At 42.8% G+C, this 13,942-nt stretch overlaps 1 protein-coding gene across 1 annotated transcript in view; it reads right to left on the minus strand.

Moving 5' to 3' along the window:
- Positions 1 to 4,323: 4,323 nt before the first annotated feature.
- The window catches only part of MIDEAS (mitotic deacetylase associated SANT domain protein), a 159,669-nt gene continuing 150,050 nt past the window's right edge, over positions 4,324 to 13,942 (minus strand). Inside the window, exons 6-7 of the mRNA XM_044659976.1 lie at positions 11,197 to 11,390; positions 4,324 to 5,180 (exon numbers count right to left, since the gene is read on the minus strand). Of these exons, the coding sequence (XP_044515911.1) occupies positions 4,958 to 5,180; positions 11,197 to 11,390 (417 nt within the window). The 3' untranslated portion in view covers positions 4,324 to 4,957. The remainder of the gene's footprint in view (positions 5,181 to 11,196; positions 11,391 to 13,942) is intronic.

A 13,942-nucleotide genomic window follows, 5' to 3' on the forward strand; every position in this document is an offset into this window, starting at 1 on the left:
CATGACTATGGCCAAGCATATTGTCTCTTAAATTATTTAGACCTACTTGGTTTCTAAATGTTATTTTGTGGAACTTGTTTTAAAATAGTAATAAATGGTGTTATTTTATAAAAAAAAAAAAAGGATATGTATCTTTTTTTTTCCACTTTACCATGGGATTAAGGAAATTTGAATTTTCTGGGCTTATTTTCCAACATTTGAGCTTCGGGAAGCTTTATTGTGAGACATCACTTTTTTACTCATTCCTTTGAATCCATCTTCATCTTCACTTGAAGTGAGAATAGATTCACTGAAAACAAGAATTAATCATCTATTTTTTTTTATCATTTCCTCTTCTGCATAACACATTTTCGGGTCTGTGGAATCAAATCTGTAAATCAGATGGGTCCACCTATCATTTATTATCTTTGCTACTTGACCTACCTACTGCTTCTTTACCCATTTTCCTACATCGAATACATCTGCCAAACTTGACTTTGTGTGCATCTCCTTATTAGTTGGGATTTTTTTTAACCCTTACCTCCTGTCTTAGAATAGATACTAAGTATTGGTTCTAAGGCAGAAGAGCAGTAAGGGCCAGGCAGTGGGGGTTAAGTGACTTGCCCAGGGTCACATAGTTAGGAAGTATCTGAGGCAAGATTTGACTCCTAAACCTCCTGTCTCCAGGCCTGGTGCTCTATCCACCATCTCTTAGTTATGGGATGATGAAGGGAGGTTCTGCACATAGTTCATCCCATAGAGCACTGGCTAACTGTAAGCTTGGCTGGAATGGTACAGGACAAACTGTAAGATTTGACCTTTCTGCCCTCCGAGGCAGCATGGTGGTGTATTCTACTTGAAGGTCACGAGAGACCAGGAAAGACCCTAACTTTGTCCTCTTCTCTAACCTTAAATGTCCTCATCTGTATAATGAGGGGACCACCTTGATATTCTCTCAAAAACATTACAGCTTTATGATCCCAATCTATGTGTTACCAAGTCCAGAAAAGAAAACTTCCCACCCAACTTTCCACATATACAACTTAACACTATGAATTTTTAAAACCTTATTTAATAAAAGGTTTAGAGATACGGAAAGACATTCAAAAGTAAATAAGTTACATGGGTACATTACAATCACATCAGCAAGATTTTCTTTAGTGTATTAATTTTTTTTTATAAAAAGCACACAAAAAATAAAATCTTCAGTCTGGTCTATCACAACTGTACAGCAAAAGAGGTAAATAATATATATAATATATATGTACACTATTTTAATATGTAACAGTCTTTAAAAAGGTTGCCACAGGCAGCAAACACACAAAAGGCAGTGTCTGATCATTTTTCAAAATAAAAGTAATATACTTATTTATATGCTATTAAAGCATTTATACAATAATTACAGACTGACTGTTCCTGTGCTCTATCCCCTCCCAAAAGACCTCCAACTTACAGATTGAAACAAGCAACGGTTGAAACAGCTGCAAATCGATGTTGGCAAAATCAACACGACAGATGATGGGAAGGGAGAAGATCTGGTCTTAAATAGAGAAACGTCCTCTAGGGACACGCATATTCTCCGTAAACCCAGAGAATGGTGAAACAGCTGAGGCTTGAATATGCCTCAGATCCTCCCTACCCTACATCCTAGCATATGGTATGAGAGAGAGAAGCGGTATCACGGAGGCAGTTGAATGCAGACTATCCCTTTTGACCCAAGCAGCATATAAAACCCCTGCACCACCGGCTCAACTCCATTTGGTACAGTGGGAGGTATGTGGATGGCAGAAGAGGAGGGAATGTATTTTAACCACGGATGGAGATTGAAGGCAGTAAAAAAGGAAAACAAAATGGCACCACACTGCTCCCCTCATTTAGAATGGCAAGACCAAGTTCTAGGTCCAGATCAGAGGTGGGGACACGTCACTGCAAGGAAATATCAACAGGCAGGTGGCATAGCATGGATCCACACTGAAAACCAAAAGCACATCCCAGGCAGGGTGTATGGCACTGACAGTTTAAAAAAGGCCTTCAGGGAACAGGTTTCCCCATCCCTGTCTAGATTCTGAATGGTTTCATGCCCTCAGCTGAGGGGTGATGGGACTATTACAATGGACCCAGAAGGATAGGGAGTAGGGAGGAAGCAGAAATCTTTACACCTGGAGACATTGATGATCGAACTTCCCAAAGCAATGGACTATTCTGATTAGGTCAAGCAAAGAAAATGCGATCGAATCTGTCACGGATAGTGAAAGAAAAGCACCATAGGAGGGTTTGTTTTACTTTAGGCTTAGTTTCCGGAATCTCTTTTAAAGGGATTTTACTGGCCATGATTGCCTTTATTTCCTTAAAGATATGAATTTTTCACACTTAACTCAGAGATCACTTTTCTCTCCCCAAATGAACAGAGATAACTGCCTTATCTTTCTTGCCTACCCCAATCTGGGAAGGTCTCTGCTAGCTGGGAATTGGGGGCTTGGAGATGAGGATGGGAGAGAAGGGGAAAATAATCATTTTATTATTCAAAGAATTCTAAGAGTGGATCCTTCCACTCTCTGAGGAAGTAGAAGGGTCTCCTCTGGCTGAAGGTTTCTGTTACAAGAGCAGCTGTTGGGTGTCTAACCAAGGACTAAAACTAAAGGAATTTTTACATAGAAAAATCTTGGGATATATAAGTAGCACTTCGGGGCCGAGCTGAGAAGGCACTCAATATTGAGCTTAACTTCCTGCTTCTGGAGCAAGTACCAGATTTTATGCAATCTTAGGATGCTGAATTTGCACAAGCTTATGGAGAACTGATCGGCGGGCAAGGAGTTGGGACATCCATGTCATTCTCTGGAAGGCCAGGCAGCAGAAGGATTTGGTTACATTCCCCCTGGAGCAGCCCTGGAGATCCATATTAATGTACAAGGGATACTGAAGAATAGCCAAGAGTGTACAGTTTACAAGCAAACCCTCCCCCCAATCACTAGCCTGGTGGGAGAGGTGTCTAGACTTCCTCACAGTTCTTGGCTACTTCCTCTGGATCTTATTTCTAAAGTTTACGTATGTGACCAGAAAATACTCCATCCTTAGAATCAGACAGGTTCTTCTGAATCCCGCAGGCTGTTTTCTAAGTTTCCATCTCACCAATTCTAGGACACCTCTATTGCGCTAACAATAGTTTTTTGGGGACAGAACCCTCGGGCCACTTAAACCCAAATTCAGTTGGAGCTGAATGGACTTCCCACGACCACTGCTCTGAAACTATCTGAAAGTGAAGACAAGAAAACTGAGGACACAGCCCCTACTTTTTTTTTTGGGGGGGGGGGGTTGTTTTGTTTTTTTTAATTCTTTTGCAACCATGAAAGTACTTTCTGACGGGGCTCTTGTTGCTTTTAGCAGGCGTCCTGTGATGGATCTGGGGAAACCTCATTTCCTCCACTGTCAGGGGGCCACGTCCCACAGGGACTCTGAGAGGTGGTCCTATGGCACAGGTCCTTGGTATCATTTCCTTTGGAGGGCAGGCAGGTATCTTACTTTTGGATAAACAAATTGGGCCTCTGGAAAGCAAGAGGCTCCTGCTCCCTGAGCAGATGTGAAAAAATAAATAATTCCCAGGACCCCGCCCTTTTCCATCTAGTTCAGCGACTGCCCTAACAGGAAAGGATCCCCGAATCTGAAGAAATCAGGGGAGTCTGGACCTCCCATACAACAGTCGTCGGTATGAGGCCAGGACAAAGCATGAAACCCTAGGGTTGTATTTCAGCATTTCAAGGGTGTGCGTATGGGGTAGGGTGGGACTAGAGGGGACTACCAGCAGGAAAGTCAAAGGCAGTCAGCTCAGGCATCCCCCTGCAATCATCAAGTTTAATCACAAGGAGGAGGTAGGTCCTGAGTGTCATTTGGCTGGGCCATGAAGCCCTCTTTCACAGTAGCAAGGGACTTTCTAGAAGGCATTTGGCAAAGGGGACGAGTCCAGTTGAGCAAAAACCAGGGGGATGCCTTCTCACCAGCCCTTCCCCCGTGGCAGAGACAGCTGCCACTGCATTTGGTTTGGATCTCCAAAGGGTTGAGAAATTAATCTCAGCTCTAGGCAAAGTTGCCAGGAATCAAGAAAGCTAAAATCCTGAAAAAGATAATGGGGAAAAAAATCTGAGTCCCTGCCCTTTCTCCCTTTCCCTCTTTTCCCATCTGCTCAGGCACACAATGCATCCCTGGCAGGCTCCCTCCAGGGGAAGGAAGAGATGCTGGGAACAGGTGACTAGAGAAGCTTTGGTTTGGGCATCAGTGTGCTTGCTATTCCTTACTGCCCCTGGCTGGGAGCTTGACTGGTCTAGTCCCAGGTGGCAGATTCGAGGAGAGACCCAAAAGTTCCTCTCCCCGAAGAGGCCACACTATTTGGGCCACACAAGACAGAGAGAAGAGACACTGAGTGCATCTTGGAGCAATGTTCTCAGTTTCTGGTAGGCTGTTGTCGAGGACAAGAAGAAATCTTGCAAGCTTGGGTTTAGCTTGAAATTTCACCCCCTAAAATATCTTCCAAGTGACTTAGGAGAAGAATGGAAAGCTAAGAGAAAGGGGCAATTGGGCAGCAAGAGTTTGGTGTCCAAAAAAGCAGCAGAAGTAGCAGCAGCAACCAACAGCCTCATGGGCTGGGTGGAGTGGGAAGGTCAATGACGCTAGGAGTATAAGAAGGAGCCCTAACCATTCTGTAAAAGCACAGGGACAATGTCAGACAGACTCACTGGAAGGAGAACCGGGTCTTGCTCCAGGTCACACTGTTCCCAGGGCCTTTATAAATTAAATAAAAGCTTGTCTTCTGCTTCGTTTTGTTTTTTTAAGTCTTGGCTATTTCCCTTCTCACTCCCCCAGAGTGTCCATCGAACCAGGCAGCGCCAGGCAGGAGGCCTGGGAAGATGCGGAGAGGGAAATTGCCCAGCCCAGGGAGAGTGAGGGAGAACCAGCCTCACCGCTTTCCCAGCTGAGTCCCTGCTCCCTATGCCTCCCCATCTTCATCTGAGCTCCCACTGCTGCTGCCACCCCCTCCGCCCCCGCCACCGCTGCTACTGCTGCTGGGCTCCCGTCGGGTCTGGAGGCGGGTGGCTGCGGCGGCGGCGGCGGCGGCTTCCTTCTCCTTCTGCTTTAGCGCGGCCGCCTTCTTCTCCTGCTCGGCGTGGCTCTTCATGTGGGCGCTGCGGCTCTTGACTTTGAAGAATACCCTGCAACAGAGAAGGCAGAAGAAGAAACCTGGGTCACGGGGCCTGTCGTAACAGCAGAGATCTGGGGCAGCGGGAGGCTCGGGGCTCGTCCGCTATCGCCGCCGCCTCTAAGCCCTGCGGCCGCAGCACACCCCACTGTCCAGGGGGTTTTCTTGGCAAAGATACTGGGGTGATTTGCCATTTCTTTCTCCAAAAGATTAAAGCAGACAGAGATTGTGATGACTGAACAAGAACATCTGACCCTCAGGTCCAATTAAAAAAAAAATCGTTACCTTCTGTCTTAGAACTGATAGCAAGTATGGGTTCCAAGGCAGAAGAGTGGTCAGGGCCAGGCACTGGGGGTTAAGTGACTTGCCCAGGAAGTGTCTCAGGTTAGATTTGGACTCAGGTCTTCCTGATGCCAAGCCCAGCGTTCTAGCCACTGAGCCATCTAGCTATCTCCTATGCAAACAGAGGTTGAGTGATTTGCCCAAGATCACACAGCTAGTGTGGCCAGATTCAAACTCAAGTCTTCCTGATTCCAGGTCCATGACTCAATACACTAAGCCACTTAGCTGCCTCTAAAAGCATCACTAGCAGCAAGCTACTAAGCTTGGTACAGCAGAAAGAGAACTAGAATCGGAGGATATGGGTTCAAATCCCACCCCTGATATTTATTACCCATGTAACCCTGGTCCCACTTAACCTCCTATGGCCTCAGTTTCCTTCTCTATAAAATGAGAAGATTGGACTAGATAGCTTCTAAGATCCCTCCTCTATGTTCTCTCTATGGTCCTATGTACTCATTGATCAGCAATCTCGTGTCCTGGCTAAGTCTTTTAAATCATACCACTCAATGCCTATCAATTGGGGAATGGCTAAATGTGATGATAATCTATGATGTTGTTATGAAACAATGAAAGTGATCGTTTCAGAAAAAAGTAGGAAGACTTTTATGAACTGATGCAAAGTAAAATGAGCAGAATTTCTACAAGAGCAATACTGAAATGATAATAATAAACTTTGAAAGTCTTAGTAACTTTCGTCACCACAATGACCAATCACAATTCCAAAGGACTCATGAGGAAGTACACTATCTATCTCTAGGCACTCTAGGCAGAGAGCTGAATCACAAGAGGGAAATGGGAGCCTTTTTTTTCATTTTCTTTAGTTTGGATTTACCTAATATGGGAATTTATTTTACATGATTATACATAATTGTAATGTTTTTGTTCTCTCTTTAATGGGTCGGGGAGGGAGAGTACAGAGGGAGAGAATTTGAAAATGAAAATAAAATTGAATTTAAAAAAATTAAAGAAAAAGAAATGGTGAAAGATTGAGTTTCTATCAGCAATACAATGAACCAGGACAATTCTGAGGGATTTAGGATAAAGAATGCTATCTACTTCCACAGAAAGAACTATTAGAATCAGAAAAATAAATAAATAAAAGACTGAGTCATTAAAAAAATTAATGATATCCACCAAATGCTGAGTAGCAAGACCCTACACCCACGTTGGGCTGTGGCAAGAGTGCAGAGGTAGCACTCCGTGGCTCCCTTCTGTTCTCCCTCTTCCCAGTGCCCGAGGACATTTTTTTTTTGCATATGCCACCTCTCTGTTCAACCCCACAAAGCAAGCAATTTCTCCTCCAGGTCTCTCTGGTAATCTGGGGGCTCACAGACACCTTGAATTTTCCCTCTGTGCACTCAAAGTAGGAAAAAGTTAGCCAACCCTGCCCTACACGATATATAGCAAGAACAGGGGTAACCAGGGGCCAGGTGATTGGTCATAGCTGTATTTTTTTAAAACCCTTTCCTTCTGTCTTAGAATCAATATTGGTTCTAAGGCAGAAGAGCAGTAAGGGCTAGACAATGGGGGTTAAGTGACTTGCCCAGGGTCACACATCTAGGAAGTGTCTGAGGCCAGAGTTGAACCCAGGACCTCCTGTCTCTGGGCCTGGCTCTCCATCCATGGAGTCACCCAGGTGCTCCCGAGGCTGTATTTTAATTGTTTTCTTTAACCAACAAGCTCCAGGCCATTTCCAAGGTTCACCTACAGTGGCCATGGCGTAGGGAGTGCTTAAACTACAATCCTGTGTGAAGATGGGATTAACTCTCCCCTGCCCATTTTTAGATTTAATCAACAAAAGTGTATACACCCCACATATCTTTAAGAATGGGGAAGTCTGTGACTCACATGTGCTAAATTGGGTGATGAATCAGAACCTACTGATTGCCCCCTGGGCAGTCCTAAGAAAATTTATAGACTATAATTGGTTCATGTAAAGTGGGAGGAAGGCACAGGAAGTGATGAAAAGAATGGTCTTTAAAAGTGGCAAGAACTTCCTGTGAGGAAGTCTTTCACCTTCAACTTGACCCTAGAGGAGCTCCGGCTGAGGACGTTGGACTACTTTCTATTTTCTATTAGGACTACCATGTGAGTGAGTGAAAAGGGCTGACTCCCTTCCTTGGCCTGTTCTGGAGGCCTCTGAAGAGGCCCCTTGTTTTGGAGGAGGCCTCATGGCTAAAACCCTTGTTTAATTAGTCTCTGGGCCTTATGGGGGTGGGGTGGGGTGGGGTTGGGTGGGGGGTTCTTAAGCCCTGCCTGGTTCCGATCAGACTGGAGTAAATATCTACTCTCTCTGATTTTCTTACTTTTTTTCTTTCTCCTTTTGAAAATAAACTACCATTAGAAATCATTTGGAATTGATTAATTCCTGGTGACCACACTGATAAATTTAGTCCAGCTCTTTTATTTTCACCTCTAACATTCTGCCTCTTACACTTGAATGCCCCCACCTGGGAATGACGTGAAGCTGATTGGCACATGAGTCTGCACCAAATACAGCTGCTCTCAGACCAAGTTTCCCTTACAGACCAGCCTTCTTTTCCCATCACCTTGCCCTACAGCTAATACAAACGACCACTCTTCCACCTCTTGCTCTGGGAACCATAATCAAGTCAATTCTAGGCTTTGAAGACGTGCCTCCCCCCAGGGCTGTGTACACCATCCTGAGGGCTTCCCAAACCATAAACCTCCCCTTCCCTGGCAATCGTTCTCCTGTACTGTCTTTCCCCCTACCAGAATGCAGCTCTGTGAAGGCAGGGACTTCTCTCACTTTCACATTTGTTTCCCCAGTGCTTAGCATGGTGCTTGTGGTGGTTGTTTAGGTATTTTTCAGTCATTTCTGACTCTTTATGACTCTATTTGGGACTTTCTTGGCAGAGATACTGGCATGGTTTGCCATTTCATTCTCCAGCTCATTTTCCAGATGAGGAAACTGAGGAAAACAGGGTTAAGCAAGTGGCCCAAGGTCAGATACATAGTAAGTGTATGGAGCTGGATTCAAACCAGGAAGATGAGTCTTCCTAACTCCAGGCCTTGTACTCTAGTCACTGTGTTACCTGGCTGTCATAGAATAAACACTAAGTAACTACCTTTTAAAAAACCCTTCCCTTCTGCCTTAGATTCAATACTAAATATCAGTGGTAAAGCCTAGGCAACTAAAGTTAAGTGACTTGCTTAGGGTCACACAGCTAAGTAATTGAGGCCACATTTGAATCCAGGTCCTCTCAACTCAAGGGCTGGTGCTCTATCCATTTAAGCCACCTAGCTGCCACAATGAAATGCTTTTATTCACTCATGTTATTCCCAAGATAGAGAAGAGCCTTGCTCCTAAAGAGCCAGGAGTCTTTCTAGGAAATATTCTGAGCAAAGGTGAACTGACCCCATTTTACAGGAAAGAAAATGGGAGCAGAATGAGCAAATTGGGCCCTCCATATGACATCATCAGTCAACATTAAGCCCTACATTATTGTCATAGATTCTTAGTCCTGCATCTACACCATATTACATTGCCCCTCTTTTGGGTATAATTTAGAATACTGAATATTGGTTCCAAGACAGAACTGCAGTAAGGACTAGGCAATGGGAGTCAGGGTCACACAGCTAGGAAGTGTCTGAGGTCACTTTTGAACCCAGGACCTATGGTCTTTAAGCCTGGCTCTCTATCCACTGAGCCACCCAGCTGCTCCTCCCATGTTTTTTGTCCTTAAAATACTGTCATGTGAGTGATCAGCAGCAGTTGCCAAGAGGTTCAGGCTACAAACATCTCAAGAGACACTGAAGAATTGATATTGGACAGTCTGGGAAATAACCTAAGAGTTAAGTGGAGGTTCATTTAGTACATGCACTTTAGATACATCATCTCATTTGAGGTAAAGCAGGTGTTACTGATATTATCCCTATTTTGTAGATGAGGAAACTTGGGTTGAGAAAGGTCAGATGACCCTGGAAAAGTATCAGAGTTAGGAATTGAACGCAATAAATGACCTTAGTAAGCTTCTATTTGATAAATCCAAAGATCCCAGCTTTTGGAACAAGAATTCACTACTTGACAAAAACTTCTGGGAAAATTGGAAAACAGTACGGGAAAAATTAGGTTCAGATCAACATTTCATACCCTATACCAAGATAAATTCAAAATGGTTAAATGAAATAAATATAAAGAGCAAAATCATAAATAAATTAGCTGAACATAGAATAAATAGTATACCTGTCAGGTCTATAGGAAAGAAAGGAATTTAAGACCAAGCAAGAGCTAGATATCATTATAAAATGAATAATTTCAGTTATATTAAATTTAAAAGGGTTTGCACAAACAAAACCAATGCAACCAAAATTAGAAGGGAAACGACAAACTGGGAACAAAAATTTATAACAAAATTCTCTGACAAAGGTCTAATTTCTCAAATATATGAGGAACTAAGTCAAATTTATAAGAAAGCAAGCCATTCCCCAATTGACAAATGGTCAAGGGATATGAATAGGCAGTTTTCAGATGAAGAAATCAAAACTTAATAATCACATGTAAAGGAAAATAATAAATGTTGGAAGGGATGCAGCAAAATTGGGACACTAATACTACTGTTGGAGTTGTGAACTGATCCAACCATTCTGAAAGGCAATTTGGAATTATGCCCAAAGGGCTTTAAAAGAATACATACCCTTTGATTCAGCAATAACACTACTAGGTTTGTACCCCAAAGAGATAATAAGGAAAAAGACTTGTACAAAAATATTTATAGCCGTGCTCTTTGTGGTGGCAAAAATTGGAAAATGAGGGGGTGTCCCTCAATTGGGAAATGGCTGAACTAATTGTGGTATTGTAAAGATAAGATTAACTCTACCCTGCCCATTTTTAGATTTAATCACCTAAAGCATACACACCCCCACTTAATCCTCAAGTGGGGGAGAGATCTGTAACCCACGTGTGTGAAAGTGGGTGATAAATCAGAATCGACTGACTACCCCCTGGGCAGTCCTAAGCAAAACTTTAGTTGTAATTAGTACACATAAAATGGGAGGAAGGTACAGGAAGTGACAAAAGGAATTGTCTTTATAAAATGCAAGAACTTCCTGGGAAGCTCTCTTTTTCACTCTGGCTGAGGATCTTGAACTGCTTTATATTTCTCCTGAGAATTATCACATGGGTGAGTGAAAAAGGCTGACTCCCTTCCTTAGCTTCCCTGAAGGTACTAGCCTCTGAAGGGGCCCCTCATGTTGGAGAAGGTCTTGTGGCTAAAACCCTTGTTAACTGACCTTTAGGCTCTCCAGCTGGGCTTCTGGGTCTGTCTCTGTCTCTCTCAATTGCTAAAAAATCATTTGGAATTGGGTAATCAATTCCTGGTGACCACCTTCTTATATTCTGTCCAACCATAATTTCACCTTTTACAGTATATGATGGTAATGGAATATAAGGAATGAACTGCTTAATTTCTATGCGGGCTGGAAAGACCTCCACGAACTGATGTGGAGTGAAATGCGCAGAACCAGGAGAACATTGTACACAGAGACGGAAACACTGTGGGATGATCATATGGAATAGACTTTGCTACTAATAGCAATGCAATGATCCAGGACAAGCCAGAGGAACTTATGAGAAAGAATGCTGTCCATACCCAGAGAAAGAACCATTGGGATAGAAACAAAGAAAGAAAACTGCCAATCAGTTGGAATTCATTCTGTCCTCGTACCTGCCGCATTTTTTACAAGGGAACGTGCTGTCCTGGTTCTGCGTTTTACTTAAGTTCTCTGTGGTCTTCTTCTCTGTGTTGGGTCCAGCTCTTCGCGATTTCCCAGAGCTCTCCTTGGGCTTCTCTGTGGCTCGGCTACTGGCCACCCCAGGGGCATTGGACTCATGGCTCCTGAGGATGAGGACATCATTGAGCTAGATGGATAAAGACAAGGAAATTGCATCAGTTTGGAATGAAAGAGAGAGTGGCATGATCCTTAGCCTCATCTGCTTAGTGAGGCTTCTCTATGGGGGCTTCATAAATTTCTGCTCTCCCCAGTGTAAAATTAAAAATTAATACCCAAATACTTCAAGTATTATATTTTTATAAGAATTTATTAATAAAAGAAAATGATAGGCTTAGCAAAAAGAGAGTTGCTTGCACCATGAAAAGCAGGAAGAGAGCACAAGAGGGCTGAGTTCACAGAAAACTATTTACAAAAAAAAAAAGGACACAAAGTAGGGAACATAATTCAAGGAATTCTGGGGAATGTAGTCCTGGGGTACACAATTCTATTTACACACCAGGGAGCTCTGGAAGGTTACAATTAGCGCTGTGTCCAGAGCTCCTATTTCTTGCTAAATTCAGTTCATAAACCTGAACTATAGTAACTCCTTTCATTTTTTTTTTAAAGAATTTCTAAAATTATGAACTTGTTGATCATCAACAAATAGGAACATATCTAGACATGTTGAGAGGCAGAAAATGAGTATGGCAATATTATGTTATTAGAAATATTGGGGTCCTTGAACTACATTTCCCATGAGCCCAATGGCTTCCTGTCATTACGTAATGACGGAGACAGGGATAAAACTGAGGGGCTGGTGTTTCACTTCCTCTTTGCTTCCTAGCGCAGTAGGCAATGGTGCACTTTTGAACTGCCTAATCTAGCATGGCATGTGGCTTTATTTTCTAGAGACTACTAATAAATCTTTAAAAAAATTTTTAAGTTATCATTTTATATTCATTTAATTTTTACACTGATGGCAACCACGTCAGAGAAAAAATTCTCAATTTTTCAGATAGCCTAGGTAAGATAAAGTTTGCAAAGCCACGTTTCTCCTGTCATGGCTTTTTACCCATCCCCCACCCTAAGAACTCTGAGAGAACTCCAAACTCTCTCCAGAGCTGCCATTTTTGTGTTTTTGTTTTTTCTCTTTTCCCCCAGCCACTGACTGCTTTCCTTTGAGTAGCTTTTCTGGGAGCTCTTGGCCAAAAGGGACTTCTCTTGCCGATCCTTGCTGCTGCTGATACAGACTGCTGCTGATAACTCCAACCTTCCTGCTGTTCCTGATCTTCTTGGCTGCCAATGCTGGCTGCCCCTACCTGCCCCCTCCCTGGGAATGGAGCTCCAGCTGCTGCTGCTGCCTATCCCAGATAGTTCCTAGAGCTGCTGCTGTCACTGCTGATTAGAGTCAATCTCCTGAGGCTTGGGAAGTATAACCTCCCACTCCTTTTTCATTATGCACAGCTGAGAGTTTCCAAGCTGCCTGCTTTGGAAGCCTGGGTGTGTTTCCTCTTAGACAATAATTAGCCTCCTAAAAGGGCTTTTACCTGAGGAGAGCTCCTTAACTCTGAGGAGAGCTCTTAACTCTAACTCCCTGTCCATGTGACTGAGATAGTACATGGGCCCTAGCATTTTACCCCAAAGGGGAAGAGGAAAGAAGGTTACTCTTCTAAACAGGAAGTAAAATTGCAAGCATGGTCTTTCCTATCAAAGAGCAGTGCATTACCTATTTCAAACAGATATGTTTTTTCTTCCTACCATTCCTGGGTGCACTGGTCCCTGTGATTATCTTGCCTGAGATTCAGGGAAGAAATTCATCTCCCTACAACTCATTGCCATTTGGGCCTACCCAGACTATTCCTCCACACTATGTACATCGAGGAATTCTCCCTCACCATGGAAGAGCCAAAAGTTCAGATAAAAGGAATTTGAATGGATAGAGAAGGACCTTTAAAGAGTGGACGTGGATTTTAAGACTTCTCAGACTTCACTGGTTTTTGAAAGTCTCTGTATCTTATTGTACTTTGCTAATTGTTTGCTTTATGATTTAATTTTGTTGTTTTAAGTTCATATGTTAACCTGATCAATATCTTTCTGTTACACTGAATCATTTTAAGCTACTATGTTTTTGGCTATTAGATAAATTCTGTTACAAGATATTATTTGTACCTCCCATGCTTGTACTAGAGCAAATATCATTATTAAAAGTTCATTAAACTTACACAAACCCTTTCATGAGATCACATGTTGCTTTTTATTCTATTTTGACAATTGTATACAACCTCTGGAGAACTTAATGAGTTAAATATCTCAAATGATTTTAAGGAATCTTCAGAAGCAATCTTTAGACATCTAATATAATTTGCTTGCCTCTGAGTTGTTTGTAACACAAGAATTAAGAATCCACTGGTAGTTGAAGAGATGTACTATGACACTTTATTTCCCCACTTCCGCATTTATAAAAATGTAATGGATGAGAAATCTGAAGTGATTTTCACTATTTATTCCTCTGCTCCACATGAAATGGGTGGGACATTTTGAAGACAGGTCTGTACCATACCAGAGGGAACAAGATGCCCAAGAGGCTTAGTTACTCTATAATGGGTAATAATCTCATCTAGGAGGTGTGAAGGGTTTTCCCTGTGAAGGATTTTCCACCAGAAGGATCTAGACTTCTTGGTGACATTTTAGACCCCCCCC

The sequence above is a fragment of the Gracilinanus agilis genome, chromosome 2 (genome assembly GCF_016433145.1).
Source record: "Gracilinanus agilis isolate LMUSP501 chromosome 2, AgileGrace, whole genome shotgun sequence".
Taxonomy (NCBI): Eukaryota; Metazoa; Chordata; class Mammalia; order Didelphimorphia; family Didelphidae; genus Gracilinanus; species Gracilinanus agilis.